This window comes from Myotis brandtii, unplaced genomic scaffold, assembly GCF_000412655.1.
Source record: "Myotis brandtii unplaced genomic scaffold, ASM41265v1 scaffold18, whole genome shotgun sequence".
NCBI classification, from domain to species: Eukaryota; Metazoa; Chordata; class Mammalia; order Chiroptera; family Vespertilionidae; genus Myotis; species Myotis brandtii.
This window is the reverse complement of record NW_005356674.1, coordinates 4,775,757-4,790,775: the sequence shown is the minus strand read 5'-3', so window position 1 is coordinate 4,790,775 and position 15,019 is coordinate 4,775,757. Positions and strand designations below refer to the sequence as shown.

The window sequence follows — 15,019 nt, the reverse complement described above, 5'->3', positions numbered from 1 at the left end:
CACATGAACAAAGGATTGGTTTTTCTTTAATTTCCTTCCAATCAGCATTTTTGTGCTGGACTCCTTCCATGGGTCTGACCCAGATCTCAGGAAATCAGGAGAGCGGGGGCGAGGATTGAAGGGTGATTGGGCAAGCGGGCTGTGCAAACACAGGAGGTCAAAGATTGTGCTTGGTCCCCCTGGTCAGGGATAAAGGGGAGCGGGGCACAGAGAGGCAGCGCAGAAGACCGTTGGTCTGTGCCTGCTGCTCCACCACGCAGACCCAGACCCAGAGGATGAGGCTCACCATCCCTGCCCTGCTGGCCTGCGCGGTTCTGGGTGAGTGTGGGTGCAGGGAAGGCCCCTTATACCCTGGACCCAGCCACACTGCCCCCTGGGATCCATGTTCCCTTGGGGCTGGACAGACAGTGCCTTTCCTCAGCTCTTCCCCATAGCACCTCTGCACCTGCTTTAGTACTGCCTCAGGGATAGCTCTGTGCCTGCATGCACCTCCTGCTTGCACCCCTGGCACTTTTTCATGCTCTTCTTGCTTTCTCCTCCTCCTCCTCCTCCTCCTCCTCCTCCCTGTCCAGTAAATCTTGTAATAGAGAAATACAATAAATTAGAGCATTCCCATCACAGCTTATCAAATCCCTTCCCTGGGGCCTCTCAATCAAGTCCAAACAGTTTAGCGAGGCATTCAAGGCCTCGCTGGATCTGATCTCCTCCTCTTTGGCAATATGATGTTGCATGGGAGTCATTGGCGCTGAAAATATCCTCCTGACGCATAGCAGTCCAGGAGTTTGGAGCATGGGATTTAAAGCCAGATTTCTTAGGTCCTCAACATTGAGGAAGGTAGTACAGCCTGGCCTGGGAGGGTAGGTGAGGATAATTGAGTCCACAGATCCAGGCACTGGTGGAGTTTGCTACATCCCTGCAATGGGGGCTGCCTCTCCCACTCTCATCACCTCCTGAGATTATTGGCTCCCCTTATCCTTTTACTTTTACCTGCTACTTATGGCACATTTGTCACACCTTTGGAGACTCCATGTTTAGTCATTTGTCTCTCCTGAAAAAGTTTACCCTAGAGTGTCGGTCTCACATTATTTGCCTTTGCTTCACTCCTTTCCCACCCCCACCCTAAGACCTCATAGGGCTGTGCAAGGAAAATGCATGACTAAGACAAATTCCTGCCCAGGGGAACCCCAGGAGGGGCGGTTTGGGGAGGCTCTGCCCCTGGTTCCTGAGGTCTCCTGTGGTTTCCCAGGGCAGAGTTGGGATAAAGGGTGTTGGGGCAGAAAGTTCCTCCTTATGCATTCTGGAGAACTGCTGCCCTCCCCCTCTGCTGCTTTGTGCTTTGTGGATATCATTGGTTTCCTTAAGTTAGCTGATCCATGGAGAGTAGAGATACCAGAGGGTTTTGGGAACAGTGCCAAAGCTCACATGAGGGGGACAACACATCTGTAACCACATGGATTTTAGTAGCTACAGACATGGCTGACTTTCGTTTCTCCTAATTGCCACCAAAAAGACTGGTGAAAATTGAGGGCCATTGGAAACAGAGAAAACCACTGAAAATGTGGAGTTTCTAGTTATTCCCGGAACAGAGGAAGGCAGATGGTGTCACAGACAAATTCATTATCTCATCAGTCATTTACCTCTATCTACTGGCCAACCAGATGCAAATAACTCAGAATGTTATCTTCTTTAGTTCCCTGGGAAGAGACCAAAGACTGGAGGCCTGGTTTCTAGACATCTCGGCCACTGATGATAGGCTGGGTAAAACATCACTCTCTGAGCACAGTTCCTGCCTCTTTTAAAAGTGGTAATTCCTGCCTTGTTGGCTTCCTGACTTGCGGTATTGAGCCAATGCCTTGAAGTGGTTGAAAATGCCATGTCACACTAATGAGGTTTACGTCCCACTGCAGTCCCATGATGGTGAGGGAAGAAGGCATGGAGAACACAGAGGAGCAGATTGTGGTTTCCTATTGAGAACTGAAGGTCAAGCCCTCTCTCCTGCCAGCAATGGGTGGCAAGTGGGAACCTGGGAGGTCATTGGGGTTCGCTTCTCTTGTCCCAGCCTCAGAATGCAGTGGGACCTGTACCCTTCACTGTTCATGGACAGGAGTGGGAGGAGGACGGGACAGAGCGGATGTAGCCTGCAAGTCCCTTCAGAGGGTGCTGCTGTCTCTCTCACTGGAACAGGGCCCTCTGTCCTTTTCTCCATAGGGCTGTGCCTGGCTGTCTCCGACAAAACTGTGACATGGTGCACCATCTCAAGTCATGAGGACACAAAGTGCACAGCTTTCAGTGAAAAAGTGAAAAACCTCCCTCAGGCTGCTGCTACTCTTGCCTGTGTGAGGAAAAGCTCCTACCATGAGTGCATCCAGGCCATTTCGGTAAGTCACTGCTGCCTAAAGGAGAGTGGAAAACAACCCACACTTTCTCTTGCTCCTGGCGTTCTGGAACAATTCTGTACTCACACATAGGAGGCTGATGTACTTCCGAAATGAACATAGGAGCGGCTACCTTTAAGGAGTCTTAAAGCAAATTCATCATGCTCTGAAAGGGGGCTATTTTGAGGCACTACGTTCTTTGAACTCAGGGAAAAAATAAGAATGTTTGCTATCAAAATAACATGGTTTGGAAGTTCTTAATACATGAATGATGGTCACAGGGAAGAGAAATATGGTGACAGAATTGCAGATGATAGCTGACTCCTTTGTTTTCTAGGTTTTCCAAAATCCTCTTCACTCCTTCAGCATTGTTCCTGCTCATTTGAACCTGTGTCAGTTGCTGGCTGGGCAATGGGGCTACAGTGATGGACTTAAACACACATGGTCCTTACTTTTGAGGAGCTTTTCTTAGGAGAGAAGAAAAGCATGCAAACAAGTAGATGTGTAATTTCAAAATGTGTGCCATAAAATGAAGGGGAAAAGTAGAATGCTCTGACAGAGCCTGGTATCAGGAACAATTTCCCTGAGAGGGAACAATAAAGCTGAGACCCCAGGGATGAGCATGGGTAAGATATAACACTCCAAGCAGTGAACAGTAGCATGTGCAAAGGCCCCCGAGGTAAGGGAGAGCTGAGCTTGTTTGAGTTGCTGTAGAGGAGCCAGGGTGGCAGAGCAGAGCAAGCAGATACTGGAAGGAGCAATGAGGTGGGAGAGGCAGACTCAGCTAAACGGAGCTTGGTTAACTCAGGAAATTAGTGATTTGATACAAAAACTTGTGTTTTTTTAAAAGATATTTTTATTGATTTCAGAGAGGAAAGGAGAGGGAGAGAGAGATAGAAACATCAATGATGAGAGAGAATCATTGATTGGCTGCCTCCTGCATGCCCCCTACTGGGGATTGAGCCCACAACTTGGGCATGTGCCCTTGACCAGAATCAAACCTGGGACCCTTCAGTTTTCAGGCCGACGCTCTATCCACTGAGCCAAACCGGTTAGGGCAGTGGTTTTCAACCTTCTGGCCCTTTAAATATAGTTCCTCATGTTGTGACCCAACCATAAAATTATTTTCGTTGTTACTTCATAACTGTAATGTTGCTACTGTTATGAATCGTAATGTAAATATCTGATATGCAGGATGGTCTTAGGTGATCCCTGTGAAAGGGTCATTCGACCGCCAAAGGGGTCGCGACCCACAGGTTGAGAACTGCTGGGTTAGGGCTTGTGTGTTCGTGTTTTTTTTGTGTTTTTTTTTTTTTGTTATTTGCTTTTAAATTGGACCTCAGTTTCTATCATGGCTTAATTATAACCCTTGAATTATGAATATGATCAGCTTTGGTCTATGCAAGCCCCTCTTTTTAAATATGTTAATAATATAAAGTAATACTATTCACAAATCCACCACAAGTTCTCAAAACTTCATTATTGCCAATAGCTTATGTTTGCAGTAGCATTGGATTCTATGGGAATGGTGCCACTTGGGGTTATGGAACTCCCTGGTCTTACTTGCAATGATCTGAGCTTCCTCTTCCTAAGCAAATAGAACCCTAAGATTTTTCTTTTGCCTTTTATTTTAGTTTTAAGACTTATCTATGTACTAGAGGCCCAGTGCACGAAATTAGTGCAGTTGGGGAGGGGGTTCCCTCAGCCCAGCCTGCACCCTCTCGCAGTCCGGGAGCCCTCGGGGGATGTCTGACTGCCAGCTTAGGCCCGCTTCCCATGGGGAGCTATACCTCCATGATCTGTGTCATGTTATATGTAGGGAATAAGACAATAGTAGTTCTAAATGAAATAAAACAATAATGTAAGCCAAACTATATATTTGTCTAGCTGATACTTGTCTAGACTTATAATTCTATCAATAAAAACTATTCATAGAGTACTGGCAAGGGCTTCTAGAAAAATTATTTTGATTAAAGATAGTTGAAGAAAAATGGAATAGAAGTTAAGAGTATATATAAAAAAATAGTGCTTCTTACTTTAAGAGAAAATAAATTATAGATACAGTGGAAGGTACCAAAAACATTTAAAGTGAACTATTAATTTTTCACTCCCACTAGTGGTGCATTTAAATACTTTACATTCTTAAATTAATTATAAATACAGTGTGAAGGCATCAAACAACAACCAGCAAGAAACAGTGTAATGAAGGAAATAAACCCATACTGCCTGGATTCTAATGCTCCATGACTCACTAGCTATGTGACCTCAAGAAGTGATTTAAAGTGTCTCTATTTTTTAATGTGTAAAATGCAGCTGCAGAATGACTTCCGCCTTCAGGACCGTGCTACTGAAGGCTGCCAGCCAGCAATGTAGCTAACCTCCCAGCTTACAAGTAGGCACGAGTTGTATAGCGGTGAGCTGTAACTTGTCTGAATACTCCATTAAATGAACAATGAGCCACAACGGAAGTAATCATCACTTAACACTTAGTTCAGAGTAAAGCAAGAAGTTAAATCCAAAGACACAATGACTCTATGAATGTAAGACTCCTGCAGTTACCTGGACCCAGGACAGGAAGGAAGAGTACTGAGTACTGAATCAGAGTGGAAAAGAGTATCATCAAAGCCCCACTCCCCCATAAGGAGGGCTGCACAGCGACGCCTGAAAAGGCCTCAGCAGAGGGCCCACGATAAAGAGGTCACCAAACAACAGCACCTGGGTTCTCAATGTACACATGTAAAAGCATGGCCGGGCAGGGGGGCCTGAGTGATTCACTGCAACCTCCTTCAGAGCCTGCAGTGCCTGGGCTGTGTACCCAGCCTGGTGTGGGGAGGGCAGCTTTCCACCATGAGGCCTGCGAGTAAAGCCTCTGTAGCTCAGGTTGATCCTAAAAGATCACACACAGATTTCTGAGCCAAGAACCAGACTCCTCACCAGGAAAAAGAAAACCAACGCATTCCTTCCTCTATGTTGGAGGAATAGGAATATGGTGGCCAAACTCCCCCACTGGGGTGGTGGAGTCAACTGAAACGGATTAGTGTGTGGTCTGACCAAGATGATGGCTTTTTTGGCCCCAAAAGTCACCATCACTCACCTCAGTTTAGGTGGTCTTTCCTGGAATTGAGGACTTCATTGGTGTCTGGTTTGTTCCTTTTCAGGAAAACAAAGCAGATGCTGTGACATTGGATGCAGGTTTGGTGTTTGACGCGGGCCGAGCCCCCTTCAACCTGAAACCTGTAGTGGCAGAGTACTACGGGTCAAAAGAGTGTGAGTTCTCCCTGGGGACCCGGGAGAGGGTTTGTGGCTGTTGTTCTCTCCTGATAGGCCCTTGTTCTCTCCCAGTAGACTCTTGTCTTATTTAGGCAGGTAATGGAGGAATGAGTGGGCAATGTGGTGCCCTATAAGCCCCCACAGGCAGAACTCAAGGTCTCTGTGGCTTTGGGCTGGCTGAGGACTGGTGCTGCTGGCACTGACCTCCTGGGCCAGGAAATGTGCTCCCTGGAGAAATAGAGCAGGCAGTGTATAGCCTGACCTGAATCATTAGAGTTTAGAGCTATATAGAGAGTCCTCCAAGAACCACAGGTGCCTCACTCAGAGGAGAGACCACACTGGAGCACACACTCTGAGAGTAACCTGACTGTCCCTAGGTCCCAGGAAATACTTAGAGGGAGTCAGGAATGTGACCTCTGGTTTCCAGGTAGGCTTGGGTTGATAGATGTAGGCAGACAACCTGCAGGGCCAGGGTAGGAAAAATCATGTGCCTGTGGCCTTCTGGCCAGTGTTTGCCGGGAGGGTTATACGAATGTCCCCTCTCTGGTCCTTTTCTTCTTCCCGGCAAACCTAGGGAAGTTACTCTGATCTCTCCTTCTTTAGGACCCAACCCAACATAAGTGTGGCTTGTGGGTTCCCCTTCCCTAGTCAGGAACCCAGCAGCGATGAGCAATGTTTCCCTGAGGCCCAGGTTGTGGGTCTTCCATTCACATGTCTCTTTGTAGAACCACAAACCAGCTATTATGCTGTGGCCGTGGTGAAGAAGGGCAGTGGCTTCCAGCTGAATGAGCTTCGAGGCAAGAAGTCCTGCCACACAGGCCTTGGCAGGTCCGCTGGGTGGAACATCCCCATGGGCACACTCTATTCTGAATTGCCTGAGCCACAGGAATCTCTTCAGAAAGGTAAGCAGGCAGGAGGTTGTGTGCCCTCGGGCAGACGTCCCTTCTTTAGGTGCCATAAAGGCCACCCTGAGGTCACTCAGACATGATCAGGTGGTCATGTGTGATGATTCTTGGGGTGGAGGTGAGAGGTTAACCAGCTTTAAACTGGTTGGGTCTGCAACACTGGCAGCCCTTGGGAGGGTTCGGCTGAGTCTTCTCTGAGCTCCTGATACCTCAGTAGAGGCTGCCTGGAGGAGTGGGTGGGAAAGGGCATCAGGCCCGACAGAAGGTTCAGGCAGGACCAAGGTCAGTGAGCCCTACTGCCCACTTCCCTGGGGTGCCTTCCTTTCTGTGTTTCCCCTCCTGCTGGAGCATTCTCTGGTGGCCATCTGCTGGCCATGAGCCTGGCATGCACCTGTCCAGGTGGGTCTGTCATCTCCTGGGCATAACTTGCAGGGAAGACTTCTCTCTGACGACTTCATTCCAGTGTGATGAGGCAGGGAGGAGGCTTGCCAGTGACTTAAGACAGGCCTTGGTTGGTGGCAGGCATAGGCCTGGTCCTTGGGGAGGGCGGTGGGAGAATAGTTGTTAACATGTCTCTTTTTGGAAATCTTGATCTTGACGAATGAACACACACATGGGCAAGCTGGGCCTGGTATGCTGGTTTTGTTCTGGTCACTCTCTGTTCATGCATGAGCCTGGGCTGGGACCTATAATTGTCTTTGGCCAGGCTGGTTCATGCCCTGTGTTTCACATCTGTGTTGAGCAGCAGCGTCCAATTTCTTCGCGGCCAGCTGTGTCCCCGGTGCGGATGGGACAGCCTTCCCCAAACTGTGTCAGCTGTGTGCTGGGAAAGGGAAAGACAAGTGTGCCTCCTCCCACCATGAACCGTACTCTGGCTACTCGGGTGCCTTCAAGTGAGTGAGACTTGCTGCTGCTCCATGGCAGCCAAAGTGTTCAATGTCCTCAGGCTGGGAAACCCTCTCTGGCCCATAGCATAGCCCAGCCTGCAGCAAGAGTGTTCAGGTGGCCTAACCCCCCAGCTGGGACTCCCTAGACTAGGCCAGCACATGCTCCCTTCATGTTTCATTGATAAGGAAGCCGCTTTCCTTGGGACTCTTCTGTCTTCCCAGAGGCCTTGAATCTGGCAAGTGTGTCCTCTCGCTGTACTGGGCAGAGCCTGAGGGGACAGGAACATCCTAGTGTCCGGGACATTCTCCCGTGACTGGCTCTGTTTTCTACTGCAGCAGTGTCACTTGCTCAATGTACTGGCCTCTCTCCTGCCTCCCCTCATGGCCTCTGTGCAGACAGACAGTTCACATGGCTCATTTCTTGCTTCTTCTTTTTTCTTGGTTTTATAGCAAGCTAAGGGTACTTTTCTCCCTCAGGAGATGCTATGCCTTTATCTTCCATTTCAGAAGTTTGAAAAACATTCTCTGTACTAAAATATCTTCAATGCCTTTTTGCTGCTTTGGGGCACCTGGTGAGGGACGTCTAGTTCCTGTGAGCTCCCCTCTCACACATCGGTGGCACCCTAGATAACCTAACCCCATGGTGCTCCCTCTGCTGTTGGTCTGCACAGAGGTCTCCACCAGGCTCTCCCCTTGTCCCAGGCTGGACAGGTGATCAGACCCTCAAGCCAGGAGAAGGGTCTATCCTGCAGAAACCCTCCTAATGTGTTTCTTCTCACAGGTGTTTAATGGATGGTGCTGGGGAAGTGGCCTTTGTCAAACACTTGACGGTATTGGGTAAGTGATAGAAAACTTTGCAGATCCCCTCCAAGCAGTGGGCCTTCTCTTTTTCCTGTCTCCCTTTTCATGCTCAGTAGTCAGACTTGAGCATAGTATGTTCCTCCTTTATCACTGCTTGCGTTTCTACATGTTCAGAGATATGTGCCTTTGGGGTCCCCATCTGGACTCCTGGGTCTTTTTCCATCATTCAGTATCCTGGATACGGGGCCCTTTCCTTCTGTTAAATGTTGCCATAGCAAAGGATTGGGGACACGTCTGGCCAACCGTGGCCTGTAGTTGGCCTACTAAGATGAGACCCAATGTGAGACATGGGGCAGTTAACCCTGTACTGGGTATCAGAAAATTCCTCTCCTGTAACTGGCTGTGGGATTGTGAGCAAGTCAGTTTCCCTGTGTTCTTTGGCCCTCAGTGTTAGCTCCAGGCTTCTTAGCTCACACATTTTATGATGCAGTGGGATTGCAAGGGAGGGGAAGGGGGACCAAAAGCTCATGGCTTTTCGTGCAGTAGGTTCATCTGGGCTTTCCTCCCTCAGAGGACCTTCCACACCAGGCTGACAGGGACCAGTATGAGCTCCTCTGCAGGGACAACACCCGGAAGCCAGTAGACAAATATGAGGAGTGCCACCTGGCCGCTGTCCCTTCCCATGCCGTTGTGGCCCGAAGTGTAGGTGGCAAGGAGGACTTGATCTGGGAGCTTCTCAACCAGGCCCAGGTACCAAATCCATTGTTCTCTCTCCTTAGTGGTCCTTGCTTGGATGTGGGGCATTTTCCTTCATTTCCTTAATGCCACTGCAGACCCTTCTGTTTTTAGGACACAGTGGGGATTATGCTACACACCATCCACTTATCTAAAAGTGCTCAGCAGGGACTCTTCTCAGAGTAGTATGGAACCTAGTCCTGCATTATCATCTACCAGACTCCTACATTTTGGACCAGTGACATGAAGATGCTCCTAACTGCTCTATTACATTTCTTTCCAGCTAAATCAGGCTTTTAGGACAAGGGCAAACATCCCTGCCCTCATAAGGCCTTCCACGAACTCCCCAGAATGAAATGGTCTCTTTCTTGATGTCCCTCAACCTGACTGCAAGGGAGTTGCTTGCACCACTAGCTTTACATCCCTAGGGCAGCAGAATGCCAGAAATCAGCCAACTGTCTATCATCCAGCCCTCCTATCCATCCATCAAGAGTTTAAGTGACAATCACATAGTGTCAGCCTCTGACAGAGATACTGTTCTTGCACTCAGTGAGCCATCAACCCAGCCAGGGAGACAAGCACAGAAACACATTCAGGGAAATAAAATGTGGCATATCCCCCAGAAGGCTGTAAGTGGAAAAGGTGATGGGTAGGAAAGAGCAGGCCTGACTGCCCTGGCATTTGAAAATTTCCAGGTTTAATTTAATTTTCTGGGATTTTGGTTTTCTTAGTCTCATTTCACAACTTACTTTGTCACTGTAGCCATTCACTGCTGTTTTACCATAAATAGGAACATTATGGCAGAGGTACATCTGGAGACTTCCAGCTCTTCAGCTCCTCCCAGGGGAAGGACCTGTTGTTTAAGGACTCTACCCAAGGGTTTTTAAAGATTCCCCCTAAGATGGACTCCTGGATGTACCTGGGATATGAGTATGCCTCTGCAATTAAGAATCTGAAGGAAAAGACACGTAAGTACTTGGGAAGGACCATGTGACCTTAGGAGCTTGGAAACCTGATGAGGGCAGGGACCAGTGATAGAGTCTGTTCAGGTACTGAACACCTGCCCTGATGCTCCTTTATCTTCCCTACCTGTTGGATAGATGTTAAATGGCATTCATCATCATGAGATAAGCCTGGGCGTCACCAAAGGAAATTCATGCGTAAAATGACATTATTTCCCTTGTATAAATCAGGGCTGCCCCAACCACTTTGTGAAGTCAATTAGCCTGGCACAAAGTAAGTCAAAGAGAATGAAATTAATTTCCTACCTATAAGCCAGTACAATGGTCAATGTGGCCTAGTGAGCCTGAAATTCTAGACAGGTCCATCCTGTTTCTAAATTTTCTTAGGTCACTGGAGGTTTGTTTGGACATTCGTTCATTCAGCAGAGAATTATTGGTTACCTGGCCATAGATTGTGCTAGGTGCTGGTATATAATGGTGAGACAAACATATTAGATTTTGCTATCATGAAGTTTTCTCACCAGTAGAGAAGACAAATGTTCAATGGATAATCATTCTATTGAATGATCAATTAAAATGGAGAGATTTACTCAGAAGAAGGGAAAAAACCAACACAGAACAAAATACCATGGTCCTATGAGACCATGAAAACAAAAACAGGTCCTGGAGTTGAGATAAGGCTTCCCTGAGGAAGTGGCTCTTGAGCTGAGTCTGATGCTTAAGTGCGTGTCCATTTATTCAGCAAACATTTATCGCGCTGACCACAAGCCAGGCACTGTCCTGAACAATGAGGGTGCAGTGGAGAAAAGACAGGCATGGCCCTTGCCTGGCAGAGCTTATCTTCTTCTACAGCAGTGGTTCCCAACCTTTTTTCGGTCATGCCCCACCTAAGCATCTCTAAAATCCTGATGCCCCCCCCTCCCCCCCGTGACATATAATTCTTATTATTCAAAAAGTGAACTCCTATTCATATGGAGAAAGACTAAAAGGCCATTAACTTGTCTAAACAAGCTTCCAAAGAACATGGTATCATGAAAGAGAAAAATGAAAGGACAGTTGAAATACTGAAAAAGAAATCACTAAAAAATTGTTAAAAAAATAATAATATGAAGTAATATGAAAAAATAGCAAATAAAGTTTCAAAACATATAATAGAGAACTGAAATGCATAAATATGTCACAATATATATTAATACACTGTATATGAGGCCCCTAGAACCATAAGAAATGCAAAAAATTCACTGTTAACAACTCATTCTCGAATTGCTCCCTTAAAAATTAAATTGCCCCCCACCCTGTGGGGTGTGTACCCTACATTGGGAACCACTGTTCTACAGGGAACAGACAAAAAACAATGAACAAATAAATAAGAACAGCTCAAGTGGTTAAGTGTTATTTCAAAAAGAGGAAAAAAAACTAGCCTGAAGTGATAGAAGGCCCGGCGTTTCGGAGGATGATTGGCTTCTCAGAAGAAATAAATTTAAACTAAGTCTAAATGATAAGTCAATCAAGAGATTGCTATTGCCTTTGGGATCTGTTTGGGCAAATCCCAGCATTTTCATGAGGACAGTTAGTAGCATTCAAACTAGCAGGCAGCTCCTGGTACCGCACCTGAAACCCCATTCTCTTTCTTATGTCCTAGGCCCAGATGCCTCAACGGCTAGATGCAGTACTGTGAAGTGGTGTGCAATAGGCCACCAGGAGAGGCTCAAGTGTGATGAGTGGAGTATAAACAGTAAAGGGAAAATCGAGTGTGAATCAGCAGAGACCACTGAAGACTGTATTGCCAAGATCATGGTATGTCATTCCTGCTTCCACAGGGCAGTGCCCTTGCCACTGCTGCCTACCTGTCCTAAGTATTCCTGGGAGTGATATGAAAACCCAGGAATAATCAGGTATGTGGGCAGCTAATTCACTAGGCAAAAAGAGTTAGAACCTTTCCCTCACTGAGGGAGCCCAGCCCCACAGAAGCTTCAGCTTTTTTGAGCTTGCGGACTGATGGGCTCCTTAGAGCTGGGCTCCACTCATCTGTCTTGCAAAGGAGAATCCTTGGGGTCAGAAAGATGTTGTGGGAATGTCTCTGAGACAGTGTGTCCTATTAGAGGACCAGCGGACTGAATGTGGGTCTTTGCTCCTGTAGAAACTAAGCAAGGCACCCAGAACTGATCATCAGTTCAAGGTGGTTTGGGTGAAAATGAGAGTATTTGTTATTTTCTGTGCTGGGTGTACCTGGCTGATCCTTTGGGGGTCCAGAACTAGCAACAGCTGTCTCCTTGGTATTTGATGACCCGAACTGGGAAGCCTGCTTCAAGGAAACACCTGGAAGGGCAGACAGGACAGGAAATGGCCTCCTTACATCTGCTCTGATGTGCTGTGTCTTTGCAGAAAGGAGAAGCTGATGCCATGAGCTTGGATGGAGGCTTCATCTATATTGCGGGCAAGTGTGGACTGGTGCCTGTCCTGGCAGAGAACTATAGTAAGTGGAAGGGGCGCCCCTCAGTGTTGTATTTCTTCTAGGCCACGAAAAAAGGAGATGGGAAAATCATAGCCTGATTCTTACTACAATGGCCATAAAAGATCTTGCTTACTGAGCATCTCCCACTTCCCAGGCTCTGGGCTCCCTCATCTCTAATCCCCACAGCTAACTTGAAGGATAGTTCTTCTATCATACCTTCCACCAGGGGAAATGGAGGCTTTGCATTGCAAAGTTGCAGCTAAAAGAGAACCTACTGCAGAGAACAGTTGGGATTCTCAGCTGAGATTCCTGGCAGGTCTTCTTGCTTGCAAAACTCACACTTTTCCTACTGCTCTGGTGCAGAGATTCAAATATAACTGGCAGGGACCACTGTGGCCACAGGACAGAGAGCAGGAAACTTGAAATTCATAATTTTGGGCTAAATTCCATTGGCCAGTGAGTAAAAGTGAATTTGCACAATCAAAAGAGCTTGGGCTTTTTGGGAATTGGTGATATGTAGTTTTTATGGCTCTTTTTATTCTGATCTGCAACATGGGGAAGGCATGATTTCCAATCCATAAATGAGTATTTAATAAATTCTTCATTTTCTCTTCTCCAGAAACTACCAGTAATTGCAAGAAAACAGCAGAAAAAGGTGAGCTGGGATTGGTAAACTGAGTTTAAGATAAATTCCATTGCTTTTGGGAAAGAGGAAGGTAAATTTAAATTCAAATCACAAGTAGATAAGGCAACAGAAGAGATCAATTTTTAGGATGCAAAAGAATCACGGAAAGATAGCAAATGGTAATGATGGTTCCTCTTTCACACTTGCCATTACTTACACAAAGAATTTCTAATTGAATCCTATAAGGTAGGTCTCCTCATCCTCTAAAAATGTTTAAGAGGCTGAGAGAGTTTATAAGTTGTCTAGGCTCCTATATCCTGTAAGCACATCCACACACTCCTCACCACTTCTGACTGCCTTGCATTACATTAGGCATGCACAGTTTCAGATGAGAGTACCAACCAAGGAGCCTTGTATATTTGTGTCTGGCAGGGCTGGGGAGAAAGGCTCACACGGACAGATGTCTAAGAGGATAAAATTCCCCAGTCTTCCAGCCAGGGCTGAGCTGAGGAACCCAGGCCAACCTGGCTCTTACCCAGGGTTCTGGCTAAGGTGGATCTGGAAAGATGGGGTGGGAGCAAGTCAGGAAGTCTTACACCCCGGTAAGCACTGGGCCCCAGAACCTCTATGCACAGGCCTCTCCAGGTCATTTTCCAGCTACTAGTGTGCAATTCTGTCCTTGTGACTTTCCCTGATTACAACCTCCCATTACTCTAGGAGCCAAGCTCAGTAGGAGAATATAGAAAGGCCTATTCTTATTCCATGGATAATATGACTGCTCTGTTTTCTGTTGTAAACAAATTACTGAGTTAAAATAGACAGTTGAAATCACAGGTTGATGTTCCATCCCCAGTATTAAGAATCAGCAACTATTTGCTGCTAAAAATGGTAGCTGACTTGATTTTGACAGTTACCACTTCACATATTTTAGTGTAAATCTGTATTTTTCTTATCACAAAATATCTGGCCAGAATATTCCCTGCAGTTTATTGGCCATATACAATATTTCCTTATAATTGCTAGTACACTATGTACTCTTCAGTATTCATTCCTCTGATATTCCACAGTGGAGGGTGAGTTGCTGATTTATAACTTCAGTAGCTTTGTGCATTTGGGTAAGAGTCATACACCAGCCATTGCTCTATGATAATATATTCTTACTATTTTGATTTTTTAGTTCAGATTAATCTCCACCTGAAAGAATGACTTGTGTTCACCCTACTGTTATTGGGAAGGGCTCCTTCAGAGACAGTAGGAATAATTCAGAATAATTTTGCTTCCATAAGGAGATGGCAGGCTTTGACTACTGACAGACACTCTGAAGGGCCTAGAGGTGTTAATACATCATTTTTTTGGCGTATCTCTTGTAGGATATTTGGCTGTGGCTGTGGTTAAGTCATCGTCACCAGAAGACCTCACATGGAACACTCTACAAGGCAAGAAGTCCTGTCACACTGGAGTGGATAGAACTGCTGGCTGGAATATCCCCATGGGCCTGCTCTACAGCAAGATCAATCACTGTGAATTTGGTGAGTGAATCCTGGGAGGTCACTGTAGTCAGGACTAGCCAGAAAGAGGTGTACTGGGAAGAGAATGGTATGGTACAAAATGCTGCTGTGGCCCTGGTTCTATAGTAGTTAAAATTTGCTTAAAGTGAACCTTAAGGAAATACCTAAAAGGGATGGTAGGTCTGGGGTGATGAATCAGAATGGTTCTTTTTGGTTGCACATAATGGCTTACCCTTCTCTCTTATGAAAAAGAGGAGAGGTGAGCAGTCCATGCTGATATGATCCTTAGAAATCCAGGCTCCCTCTCTCTTTTGCTTCACCATTCTGAGCATGAGGCCTCTGTCTTCAAGGTCATTCATAATTACTGTCACATCCATAATCCAGGAAACCTCAAGGAGCAAGAGCAACTTAAAGTGAATATTAAGTGAATATACTGTATATGAGGCCCCTAGAACCATAAGAAATGCAAAAAATTCACTGTTAATAACTCATTCTC

At 46.4% G+C, this 15,019-nt stretch overlaps 1 protein-coding gene across 1 annotated transcript in view; it reads left to right on the top strand.

The window, feature by feature from the left end:
- The first annotated feature begins 200 nt into the window (after positions 1 to 200).
- The window catches only part of LOC102246525 (serotransferrin), a 28,858-nt gene continuing 14,039 nt past the window's right edge, over positions 201 to 15,019 (top strand). The window contains exons 1-12 of the mRNA XM_005863564.2: positions 201 to 318; positions 2,209 to 2,378; positions 5,534 to 5,642; positions 6,371 to 6,547; positions 7,296 to 7,443; positions 8,219 to 8,274; positions 8,810 to 8,988; positions 9,764 to 9,941; positions 11,578 to 11,732; positions 12,321 to 12,411; positions 13,010 to 13,045; positions 14,386 to 14,544. Of these exons, the coding sequence (XP_005863626.2) occupies positions 6,496 to 6,547; positions 7,296 to 7,443; positions 8,219 to 8,274; positions 8,810 to 8,988; positions 9,764 to 9,941; positions 11,578 to 11,732; positions 12,321 to 12,411; positions 13,010 to 13,045; positions 14,386 to 14,544 (1,054 nt within the window). The 5' untranslated portion in view covers positions 201 to 318; positions 2,209 to 2,378; positions 5,534 to 5,642; positions 6,371 to 6,495. The remainder of the gene's footprint in view (positions 319 to 2,208; positions 2,379 to 5,533; positions 5,643 to 6,370; positions 6,548 to 7,295; positions 7,444 to 8,218; positions 8,275 to 8,809; positions 8,989 to 9,763; positions 9,942 to 11,577; positions 11,733 to 12,320; positions 12,412 to 13,009; positions 13,046 to 14,385; positions 14,545 to 15,019) is intronic.